The following is a 12,066-nucleotide window of genomic DNA, read 5'->3' as shown; positions in this document are numbered from 1 at the left end:
TTATTTTAACCTCGTCGCCTTCTTTGTCTTCTCTCTTTTCATTTTTAATCTCCCGGTTACTTCTGCTCTCTTTAACACTACCTGTGTTATTTTTTTTCTGTCATCTCCTGAAATATTCTGTGAGTCGTGTAGCTTGGACCGGGCTGCTCAGGTTGTGTGTGATGCATTTTAAGGAAGCCTTGGGACATCTTAGTGACAACACACGCAGATGGTTCAAACTCTTTTGTCTGACTCAGGGGTAGTCATGTCACGTTGTCCTCAGCCTTGATGTTAGTGATACTAACCTGCCAACACACTTTAATAATATATTCATTGGCTTGAGACAACATCCACATGTTGTCTCAACAGGTCAGTCACACGCACACACACACACACACACACACACACAAACATAATTGGACTTAGTGTTTTTGAACAGATAACTGAAGTCTGAAGTTATTTGTATAGCTCAGTATCATACATTGCCTCGTTGCATTTTACAGGTTCATATCTGTCTCCCCAAAGGATGGACCGATCTTATACTTTTAAAATCTCACTGCATTGAATGAATTGGAATCATTTTGAATTGAAAATGGATGATACAGCGTATTTTGGATCGGTGCATCTCTACTAAACATAATTTAGTCTAGTTTGCCTCTTGTTTGCAAGAAAAATGGACTACTTATTTAGTTGAAAAACAATCTCAGAAAATGGTGAAAAATGCTCTTCACTCTTCAACTTGCTTCTCCAGAACCCAAAGATGCTTCATTTATTATCATAGATGATAATGAAGAATAGAAACAGAACCTTACGTTCAAGCAGCAAAAGTTTTCCGTTTGAAAAAATGACCAAAACCATTCAAATATCTTCAAAAAGGTTTCTTTTTGCTTGACTTAGCAATTGATCAACTAATAGTTGCAGCTCTGGTCCAGAACCAGACCAAGATATCAATGAAGACAAGAAAAATCTCCAAAAATTAACAGTCTATTGTCCATCCATCCATCCATTACTTTTCAAGTCACTAATCCTTATCAGGTTTGCAGTGCCAAATGTCTTTTTGCCCAAGTGTTCTCAGGTCACCTGAGACATTTAATCCCTCCAGCGTGCTCTGGGTCCACCCTGGGTTGTTTTCCTAGTTAGACACGACCAAAACATCTGAAATATGAGGTGGAAAATGGCATCCATGCTATTTATAAAAAACTAGCAATACTTAAGCAAATGTCCCCAAGTGACCTTGTCTTTACCATGAAATGACCCTAAACCAGCTGTCACTCATTGAACTGTGCCTGAAGCAGGCGTCAGGGTTGATGGGCATCGCCTGGTCCATAATAAAGCCTGCAGCCTGAAGCCTTAAGACCGGCTATACATTTGAAAAATGCAGAAATCTCAGCTTCTGGTACAATAAAGGTTGAGTTGATAATACTGATTAACAACCTCAAATGTTTTACTTCCATTTCCACATCTTTTGTGCTATATTAATCTCCTCAGCAGCTTCACCACAGCATCTGACTTCTGTTAATCTCTTACACCTATAATACCCTAAACTGAGCCTCTTTCTCTCTCACCAGCATTTTCAGTGCACCATCCAGGCTCTACAAGATGAGCTCAGAATCCAGCGGGATCTCAACCAGCTCTTCCAGTCCGATTACTCAGAGACTGGTCTCCTCGGAGGCCAGTCCATCTCACCTCAGGAAATGACAGAGGAGAACTTCCTGCGTCTTCACAGCGAGTTCGAGCGACAGGTCAAAGAACTCTTCCTCCTGAGGAAGACTGTGGAAGAAATGGAGCTAAGGATAGATACACAGAAGCACACACTAACTGCCAGGTAAAGATAATCAGCGATGTAAAGTGTCATGATTTCAGGGAACTCTTGCCGCAAATCTCGGCTGATAAATCTGTTTTTCTCAAACAGGGATGAATCCATAAAGAAGTTACTGGAAATGTTGCAGAGTAAAGGCCTGTCGTCAAGGGCAACCGAGGAGGACCATGAACGAACAAGGCGACTTGCCGACGCTGAGATGACCATCCACCAGCTGGAGGGTTTTCTGGAGCAAAAAGACAAGGAGATGCTACAACTTAGAGAGGTAAGAAACAACATGCATTCAAGCATTCCCATGTGTGTGTCTTTGTGTACAGCCAGATGTGATGATGTGCAAATCGAACCATGTCATATCCAGGCACGGCTCTTGGCTGCTTCCACTCTTGGCTCATAATTCAGTTTTAATACAACACAGAAACATCATCAAAATGCAGAGACAAACACACAAGAATGCAGGAGGGAACACTTTATCCATTTTGTCCCCTCTCTTCAGCTCGCTTTGTCTCCTTTCTAAGCTCTCAGTCAGCTGCTTCAACTTTTCATTTGTCGAAGTGTTTGTTGTTGCATACAACAGCTCCCTCTAGTGGTGAGACTTTGTTAATGAACAACAAATTACCAAAGATGGATGTTAGACTTCCCATGAAAACTTAACAAAACGAAGTTTATTTTCCCAACAGCCTTTAAGAATATGAAAATTCACTACAAGATACAACTATATTATGACCATCATAGAAACAAATAATAAATGATAAATAAATAGAAAATGTATGTTTAACTAAAATTAAATTGATAGTTATTTCACTTTATTTAGCAATTGTTATTGTAACGTTACAACATGTGTTTATGATTTTTAATAAATGGTTCATAGATACTGTGTAATTAGATTATATATTATAACTGGCTATGTTTAATAGTGAAAACAACTTTAAACTAAGTATACATTTAGCATTTGATAATAATGGTTATTATAAAGTGTTACCAACTAAAAGATCAAGTAGATAGAATAAGGTGAAGATGCTGCATGGGGAAGAAATAAGTGTAACAGCCAAGGAATGTATGAAACTTTTGTTTGTCAGTGTACAGTCTGACAGGTGTTGTTTTAACTTTTGATTTTAAGGAGAACTACAGTGTAACATTACACATATGATTATTGTGTGTGTTAAACTGTTAACGTTCAAGATCCACCAGTTTCACTAAGACTCAAACTGAGTTCAGATCAGCCCTCTATCACCAGCTCCAAATGCACCATGAGCCACAGCTGTGAGGGAGAAATACACATAAACACACACACAAGACCAAGCGGTGCATCATTAAATGCATCATAGGCAGCAAATGACTGAGCCCAAAAAGACTTTTTTTTTCCCCAGCCCAGAAAGGATTTAATGGCCCATGTTGCTACACATTGCATCAGTGTGCTGTAAAGAGTTTCTGTTTTCTGACGGTATTTGACAACAGACATTGTTAATTACAAAGCAGAGAAAAGGCCTCAGGGAAGATGGAAAAAGATTACGCAATATCTGGAAGATAGTCTCACTCTGTGTGAAAAAAAGAAATTACAGCAGTAAATAATGTGGAAGTGTCTATTGCACATTTGTCAAGCAGACTTCCTGCTGCACTGCTGACACTTGTTTTTTGGACGTTGTTCTTTTTGCTAATTATCGGACCAGTCCTCACAAACTCCTGCAGCTAAAAAGTGACAAAGTGTCAGAATTCTTCAAAAAGTAGAGAAGAGTGAGATTTCTGTATAAAAGCGAAGAGAAGCTGTAACCATTTAAATCCAAGCTACCGAATCCTAGAACTGCAACTAGCATTTGGCTTCGTTATCAGTTATTTTGACGATTATTTTCACTATTAATAGATTTATTGCATGCCTAATGATGCTAGTGAAAGATTAGTGTAGAGTCCTCATTGGAAGACCAACACAGTGAATAATTAGTCAACATACTTGTAAAGTAAGTCAGTTTAAAAGTACAAGGAGTAAAAAAGCTATAAAACAGCTATCCCAACTGTAATTCAATAGCTACGTAGTCCGGTGTGTTGTCTTAGCAACACACCAACTCCAGACAGCCACAGTAGCATGCTAGCTATAATGTAGTGGTGCATTTGTTTGCACCTTTTTCTGTCCTTAAGGTCAAACGTATTTTATCTTTTCTTGTAACATTATTACATTTACAAATCCCTTTGCGATGGCTGCCTCAGCTCCAATTTTACCTGTAACACTCCAGGAAGTCATTACCCAACAACATTCTTTCACAAAGAGTATCTGAGCATGTGTATGACTATATGTGTGTGCCTGTGTGTTTGTGAGCACTGACAGCATTCATACCAGCCCCTTGAGCCACAGCACCCTACTACCCTTTTTTCCATGTATGTGTGTTTCTGTGCTTCCTGGCTCTTGCATTAGCCGTCATTGTGAGCCTCAAAGTGTGTTTCCTCCAAAGAAAAGCAGTGATGCGTACACTGCTGCGTCCTCCCCTCTGCTTTCATTCCCTCCCTCTCTCGTACTCTTCCTCCCTGTCCTTTCTGTCTCTTATTGTGCCCTTACAACCACACTCCCCTTTCTTTCTCTCCCCTTTTTGCTCTTACTTCATTTGACTAGTGACTTGTGATGTGGTTACAGCAGCCAGGCAGTAGGGATTTTGTTGCTTGTCGCTCAGGACATCTGTTAAAATTTTGAGTTTGGTGTGGATCCACCAGTTTCTTGCAGGTTTTTTTTAATTAGTTATGTAGATTAAAACTGGTTTTCTGAAGTTAGATTTTCAAGCCACAAGATTGAATTTCTTTATTTGATCAAAGTTGTTTGTTCTAATCTGGACTTTTTAATATTCTGCACCCCTTTGGAGTTCATTTGAACCTATAGGCTTCAATGCTGGGAGCTCATTAATAGAATTAGCCTCATATCAGGCTGTCAGATTTGATTATTCTTTCATATTTGAGACTGTAACAGTGTCAGCTCAGTAAGTGGTGTCCCTCTCAGCTGGAACGATGTGGGATGGACGGATCGACCCAAGGAGGCTAAAAGCCAGCACCTCCTCGAGAGGGAAACAGCTCCTTCTCCCCTCCCCCTCCATCCCCATCTCTCCCTCTTTTCCCATCTCCCCATCCATCCCTATCCCACCTCCTTTCCATGTTTCTCCCCCCTTCCAACCCTCTCCTCATTTCTCCCCCTCGCGCCATCACCAGCTGTGTTCCTCTCCCTCCTTCCCCGTACCTTCCCCTCCATCCCGCCGCCACCCGGTCCATCCCGTCGCCCTCCACTCCTCTTGTCCTCCCCACCATCCCTCTTTCGTCGTCGCCTCCTCGGTCCATCCTTCCCTCCAGCGCTCTCCGTCCTTCCCTGTTCCCGCTCCAAGACCTACACCCACCATTCAGCCCTCACTCCATCCCATTCCGCCATTCCCTCCATCCCTTCCTGGCCCACGACCTTCTCCTCCTCATCCCTTGCTCCATCCCCATGTGTCTCCCTCTCTGTCATCTGCTGACCGTCATGGTGTCTGTGTCCCTCAGGAGCTGCACAGGAGATACGAAGCAGCTCCAGAGTCAACAAAGACCAAGGCTCTGCAGACAGTCATTGAAATGAAGGTAAACATGTCTTGTTGATTATTTCATGTAAACGTGTGTCTGTGCTTTATATGAAAATCACTTTATTTCATAATATGATAAATGTTTAAAGGTTGCATCAGAAATACAGAAAGATTTTTACGGGACTTAATGTTTTTTCAGATATTGTGGTACAGATTAATGAGTTTAAGGTCCTGTGTGATTTATAATTTAATGCAGTGAACTCATATCATACAGTTCCTTCCTGTTGTGGGCTCTTCTAGTGACTGTGAGTCCCTCAGACTGTGGCAGGCAGACTTAGATTTAACTGCTTGAGGAGCTGTTGTCTCTTCACCCAGGGGTATTGAGATTTGCTCTTAGGTCTTGTGTTAACTGAACCTGGAGGGCCAAACTGAAACTCATGACAAACTTCTGCTTTTGATGTGCAGCTTCAGTCAAAACTTGTCCACAATATGTTGCAAACATGCTTTTTGGAAATTTAAACACAAAACCACAGCCGTGTCCTTTTAGTGCAGCTCTATCAAACAATATTTTCCATATCCAACACTTTTATATGGGTCAGGTCATAGCATGCTTGACTTGAAAGAAGATATTAGGAGTTTCTTAAAGATACCAAAGCTCACAAAATAACTCAAAGTGCTCCCTCTGGTGGAGATACTTCTAAACCTGCCCTGTTAACAGTGTTCTTGCAGCAGTACTCCTAAATCTTGTTGTTCGTTGTCGGTTATTTCATATTTTTCCTTTTTGTGCTACATCTCCAAACCAGCTGTATTACTGATCCTGAAGATCAAGGCTGTTATCATGAGTCAGTAACTCAGTACTACAGCCTTGTCTATCTACAACATGTACAATCGAGCCAATGTTCCCTTTCATATGGAGTTTCCTTTGAATTTTCAACTCTGCTCTTCGGTCGAAAACACCAAAGGAATGCAGTTCATTTTTTGATAATATTTATGGCCCAGGTACAGTAAATCACACCTGGGCTTTCCTCTTAATCACACGCATGTTGATGTCCCGCCAGGATGCGAAGATCAGCTCGCTGGAGCGCGGCATGAGAGAGCTGGAGGAGGAGGTGAACATGCTCAAGTCCAACGGGGCTCTGAGCAGCGAGGAGAGGGAGGAGGAGATCAAACAGATGGAGGTCTACAGATCCCACTCCAAGTTCATGAAGAACAAGGTGACGGATACGCACGCACACACACACACACACACCATCTACTTGTCTAACCATGAATCCTTTTTTCATGTTTTGAAAGATGGCAAGATTTTACAGGGAAATAACTCGATTTCTTCACGCAGATACAACTTTAGTGTCAAGAACAAAAAGAGTCACTGTGTTAGACACCCTCATTAAAACACACCGGTACTGTTGTCGTGTGACAAGACAAGACAGTAATAGAATTTAGTTGATTTGTTTTTCTCTGTTTGCTTCTTTGCTTGTTCGCTTGAGTTGAGAAATATTTGTGTATCTCACATATGAAAGGAAGCAATTTACACCTATTCATTCTTTGATATAAACATTGTTAGCATGCATTCTTTGATGATTTTACTTTAAATTCCTTAGACATCATAGACAATATGATTTGTTCATTTTTTACAGATCAGTTAATCCTATCAATCACATATCAATTAAGTACTTGTATGATGAGTGAGAACATTGACAGTGTCATATCTTCATATGTCAGTTGACTCACTGGTAAGGTCTGATGTGCAGTAGGTGGTCTTCATGTCTTACTTCAGCATGCACGGAGTTTAGATGTGCTGCATGTGGTCAGCGACTGTGGCTGAAATGTTGTGGTCACGGTGACGCCCTCCTCTCCTGCCAGGTTGAGCAGCTGAAGGAAGAGCTAACGCAAAGCCAGTCAGAGAAGGAGGAGCTAAGGCAACGAGCCAATGAGCTTCAGCGGGAGGTGTCTGCAGTAAGAGACACACCTGTGTGCTCTTCCTTTCTTCCTTTCCTAGTTTCTCTCTGCCTCCCAGGTCGGCTCATGGCTAATGGCTGCTGCTTGAGTTGACTTCCAGTAGAATCCCAGTAGTTTGACTGTGTGTTCAGACAGCAGTGAGCAACTGTAACTCTCAAGTGCCGTTCACTTGAAGCAGCTGGTACAAATACTGTTTTATGATCAGTGGCTGTTGACAGTGATAGTTGTTTCTCGCCGTCTGAACACTTCAAGCTGAGAAACCGAGCTCGGCTGTGCGACTGAATGTGAAACTCTAACCTGCTTGTCTTTCTTCTTGCATGAGGTTTCTTTCACTAGTGGCTTTGATAAGTATGCTGAAGTTTTTATTTTACAATAAAACTGATTTTCCTGTGTGGTTTGGGTCCATTCTTTTTATGTTCCATGTTGAATTCACCACCAAAATTCACTCCCAGTCCCCTCATGGAGATGCCAGAACAAGGGTGGACCTCTAATTTTTCTAAATAGGGGGCCACAAAGTCTCCCCTCCAAGAACATTTGATTGTTAGACTCTTAATTTCCTGCATTCTAGTGAGTTTTTATGCTTTTACATCAACATAAAACCTGCTTTACAGCAGATCCACTATTGGCAGAATTGTCTTTTAAAAGGAAAACACAAAGCTCAGGTGCCAGACAGCGTTTACTTGGGAGGAAAATTACAAGTCCCTGAGATCCTAAGCTATATTTTACACATGCCAAAATATTAGTTTTCCTGATTGAAGCCTATTCTAAACATTACATGAATGCTAGATAATGCAATCTTCCAACAGGGATTTGAATTTGCCAACTAGAGCTAGCTAGCTAACATTAACTAAGTGTTACATCATAACTTATATATAACACACTAACGTTAGGCAGCTCAGAGATCATGCAGAAACTTCGATCCCTTTAAGGGTCTCTTGGTGCAGGTGCAGTAGTTTCAATTGGATTTTTTGGGAGAAATCAACCAAACCATGTAGATCGTTCAAAAGCCAGCCAATAGAGTGTGCTGAAGTGAGCAGGAGTACTAACTGTGGCCCCAAACCTGGATCTGCTCATGTGCCAAAGGAAATTTAACTTTGTCACTTACAGTGATTTAAACCGTTATCATGTGTTTTTCTTTCTTTGAATCATTTTGGGATAGCTGAAAGAATCGACCCTGGCCCTCTTGTACACAAAAGTAGTAATACTGCACTCACTTTGTTAAGATGTGTGTCTAATTGTTGTTTGCTTTCCAGGAGAGAGATTAGAAACTAGTCTAGTCCCTCTAGGAGGCCTGTCATTTTCACAAGCTGTATATTCTTTAAATATAAACCCAAATAGTGTTGTGAACAAGTGCTCACTTAGTAAAGCTTGTAGTGGGCGTTATACATTATAAACACACACTCTAACTTTCTTCCTTCTACTACGCCCTCTCTCCTCATGTCGTGTATGTGTTACTCAGATGGAACAGGCCAAGCAGGACCTGAGTCGTAAGGACAGCGAGCTGTTGGCTTTCAGGACCAAACTGGAAACTCTTAACAATCAGTTCTCTGACAGCAAACAACACGTGGATGTACTCAAAGAGTCACTCACTGCCAAGGAACAGAGGGCTGCTATCTTACAGACAGAGGTACAGCTACTGTTTACTCGTACTCACTCTATGCGATGGTAATTATCACAAGAAACTCATATTTGGCTTATAAATACGTTTGACCAGTCGTCACTGACTTTAAATTGTTTGTATGCACAGGTGGATGCTCTCCGCCTGCGTCTGGAGGAAAAGGAATCTCTCCTCTCTAAAAAGAGTCAGCAGATATCAGAGCTGACAGAGGAGAAGAGTACTCAGCAAGGAGAGATCAGTGACCTCAAAGACATGCTGGACGTCAAGGAACGCAAAGTTAATGTACTGCAGAAGAAGGTAGGAAAAACAATGGCGTGGTGTAATGGCAGTAAAATGTTTACAGTCCAGCCCAACCTTCATGAAAATATAAACAAAACAACTTTTGAATCTGGGTGAAATGCCCAGTTTCCACTACTTGGACAACAAACAAATTCATTCCAGCAGTGTGCCATTCCCCACCTCTTGAAATCCTTTATAAAAAGGGTGTTACCACACCTTGATTGGCTGGGAGAGAAATGCCCCCAAGCTGCTTCCACTCCACAATCAGAGGTCAGTCTCCACCACCCTGCACACAGCCGATCTGAATCCCCTGAAATATCTTGTATATTTAAAGAGAATTTTTACGACAACAACAAATTAAACAGCCTGAACTTAAAACTTTTTATTAAGGCATTTATTAGTTTCTGACTCTGGGAATGTAAGAAAAACAGTAAAATTCCCCCAAACTACTGTATCTGGCAAGCATCTCTTTAACCAAATAACACATTATGGGCTCCCTCTGTGATCTGTTTTTGACAGCTGAACTGATGTGATACTGTTGAACATGAACTCGTTGATGACACAAGCAATTTCTTCTTTAACTGAACTCTACATGTAGCACAAATGTTATGTTGTCATGTCATACTACAGCCACTAGATGGGGCTGTAAGACAGTCTGTAGTTTGGAGCTAAAGCAGAGAGATGCACAAGCAGACAGATAGAGAAGTAAGTAGTCAGACAGGAGGAGGCACAGACAGACGGGTATTTATTGATCACCAGAGTTACAGGTGTTTTCTACATATTTTGGGCCACTTTCCAATGTGTGTATCTCTAAGTTAATGCTGTCAGTTAGATGGATGGACAGAAGTGACCCCACACACACACACACACTGGTTTTAGATGAATGGTTGGATGAAGAGCAAGGGTAAGGGGTCTAACAAATTAAGAATCCAGTATCCAGTTAAACTCTCCCATTACCAGCCCTCTGCGTCTGTGTGTCTTGCCATAAAAATTCAACCTCCTCCTCCTTCTCTCCCCGTCCCTCCGGTTGTCACTTGTAGGAAAAAAAAAAAAAAACGAGGGAGAAAAAAAACGGGAGAGTGTGAGCAGATAATTGATAGAGACAATCAAGCAGACAGACATAAAGCAGGACAGGGAGGGGGAGGAGAGAGACAGAGTGCGTTTGAAATCAGATGCATACTAATGAGTTCCTCCTGTTCAATAAATGATGACCTCTGCCGTCTTCAAATAGAATACAGACCAGTGTCTGAGAGGGAGACACTGCTGACTCCTCGTTTATCTAATCTGCACTTATGATTTCCTCTTTTCTTTTTGCTTGTGGAAAAAAACAAAAAAAAACCTTCTTCCTCCCTCTCTTCCGTCTTCCCCTCCTTGTGTGTTTATTTGCAATTTTTTGTTAGCGATGAAGGAAATTACCATGCACACGTGGAATTAATTTTGTAGGCATCCGTCTGATCTCCCATCATTCTTGCCTCTTTGTTGTTACACGTAATTTTATATGAAGAAGCGTCAGCCGGTTATTGTTTTGTTAACATATTTCAGTTCATTATTACACGTGATTTCGGGATTAACGTAGGCAGGAATGTGATGTGTGTGTGTGTGTGTGTGTCAGTACTGTATGTATTTATATATATATAAATATGTGTGTGTGTGCCAGGCATCCAGCAGTTGTCAGTTTCAGGAAGTGCAGACGGCATCAAAGAGTCTCCCTGCCTCTCAATGTCAAGTGTGTGCGTTTGTGTGTGTGTGTGTGTGTGTGTGTATGTGTGTGTGGAGGAGGTGTCAGTCAAGCTGTCAGGTGAGCGGTTGATTAATGAGGCGCTGGAAATGTTTTACTTCATGAACACACACACATGCTCACAATCTCGGCGGTACTGTAAATGTGTGTGTCTCACCTGCAGTGGAGTCAGAGGTTACATACCAATCTGACTCTCCCTTTTTTTTGTGACGGGTTGTCAATCGCTTGATTTCTTTTCTCCCTGCCAAAGTGAAGGAAAGGGGAGACAGATAGAGAGGGAGATGGAAATATAGTAATTTTACAAGTTCACACCACATTACATAAGCTTTTTATCTCGCTCCCGTTTTCCCTGGATTCCTTATTTCTGCTCAACCTTTTGTTCCATCCATTTTTTTAATGAATACCACACAGTTGACACAGCTCCTTATCTTCGTCTATGATCTCGCTTTCTCGCGCTCACACGTACGTGCAAACACACACACGAACACACACACACTCATCGCGGGCTCGGCGAAAGAGCGAGTCCTTCGGTTATTTCTGCTGATTTCGTGTTTTAACAGAAAATTAATCTGCTACCAAATCACTGTGAGAGGAAACAGGAGGAGGCAGGGAGAATGGGACAAAGAGGTGGAGATAATAGAGAGAGAGTGTGTGTGTGTGAGTGTGTGTGTGTGTGTGTGTGTGGGTATGTGTGTTTGGAGAAAAGGTCAAAGGTAGCAAAGTTTAGGGAGAAAGTTTGAATTTGACTTGAGGCCTCTTAGCATTTTTCATGCTGCAATAAATAGTTGATAAAAAGAAAACTGATCACCAACTATTTTGATCATTTAATCATTTCATTTGCTGGTTCCATGTTCTTAATTTAGGGGTTTGCTGTCATTTGTGAAAGTAAATGAAGAGTTTTAGACTGGAGCTTGGACCAAAGTAGCTCCTTGAAGATGTCACTTGGGGCTCTTTGGGAATTTGTGATGAGCATTTGTCACACTTTCTTTAGACATTTTATTGACTAAGCCATTAATCTATTAATTGAAAAAGTAACAGATGGATTAATTGACATCGTCAAGGTTTTCAGAGAAAATTCACAAGAATGCAAAGAATTTCACATGCCACATGATTTAATATTTGGTTTATAAATGTAGGCATTGTTATGTTT

The 12,066-nt window shown here is 41.3% G+C and overlaps 1 protein-coding gene across 6 annotated transcripts in view; it reads left to right on the top strand.

Moving 5' to 3' along the window:
• LOC119032634 (ELKS/Rab6-interacting/CAST family member 1-like) overlaps window positions 1–12,066 on the top strand; it is a 124,931-nt gene that overhangs the window by 26,660 nt on the left and 86,205 nt on the right. For 3 of the 6 annotated variants that reach the window (XM_037122050.1, XM_037122049.1, XM_037122053.1), the window contains exons 5-11: window positions 1,548–1,804; window positions 1,892–2,063; window positions 5,306–5,380; window positions 6,381–6,536; window positions 7,186–7,278; window positions 8,741–8,908; window positions 9,029–9,196. In XM_037122050.1, coding sequence (XP_036977945.1) covers window positions 1,548–1,804; window positions 1,892–2,063; window positions 5,306–5,380; window positions 6,381–6,536; window positions 7,186–7,278; window positions 8,741–8,908; window positions 9,029–9,196 — 1,089 coding nt within the window. The remainder of the gene's footprint in view (window positions 1–1,547; window positions 1,805–1,891; window positions 2,064–5,305; window positions 5,381–6,380; window positions 6,537–7,185; window positions 7,279–8,740; window positions 8,909–9,028; window positions 9,197–12,066) is intronic. The other 3 variants (XM_037122052.1, XM_037122051.1, XM_037122054.1) reach the window with 1 other exon arrangement.

The sequence above is a fragment of the Acanthopagrus latus genome, chromosome 14 (assembly GCF_904848185.1).
Source record: "Acanthopagrus latus isolate v.2019 chromosome 14, fAcaLat1.1, whole genome shotgun sequence".
NCBI lineage: Eukaryota > Metazoa > Chordata > Actinopteri > Spariformes > Sparidae > Acanthopagrus > Acanthopagrus latus.
The sequence above is the reverse complement of the archived record's forward strand: the minus strand, read 5'-3'. Positions and strand labels throughout refer to the sequence as shown.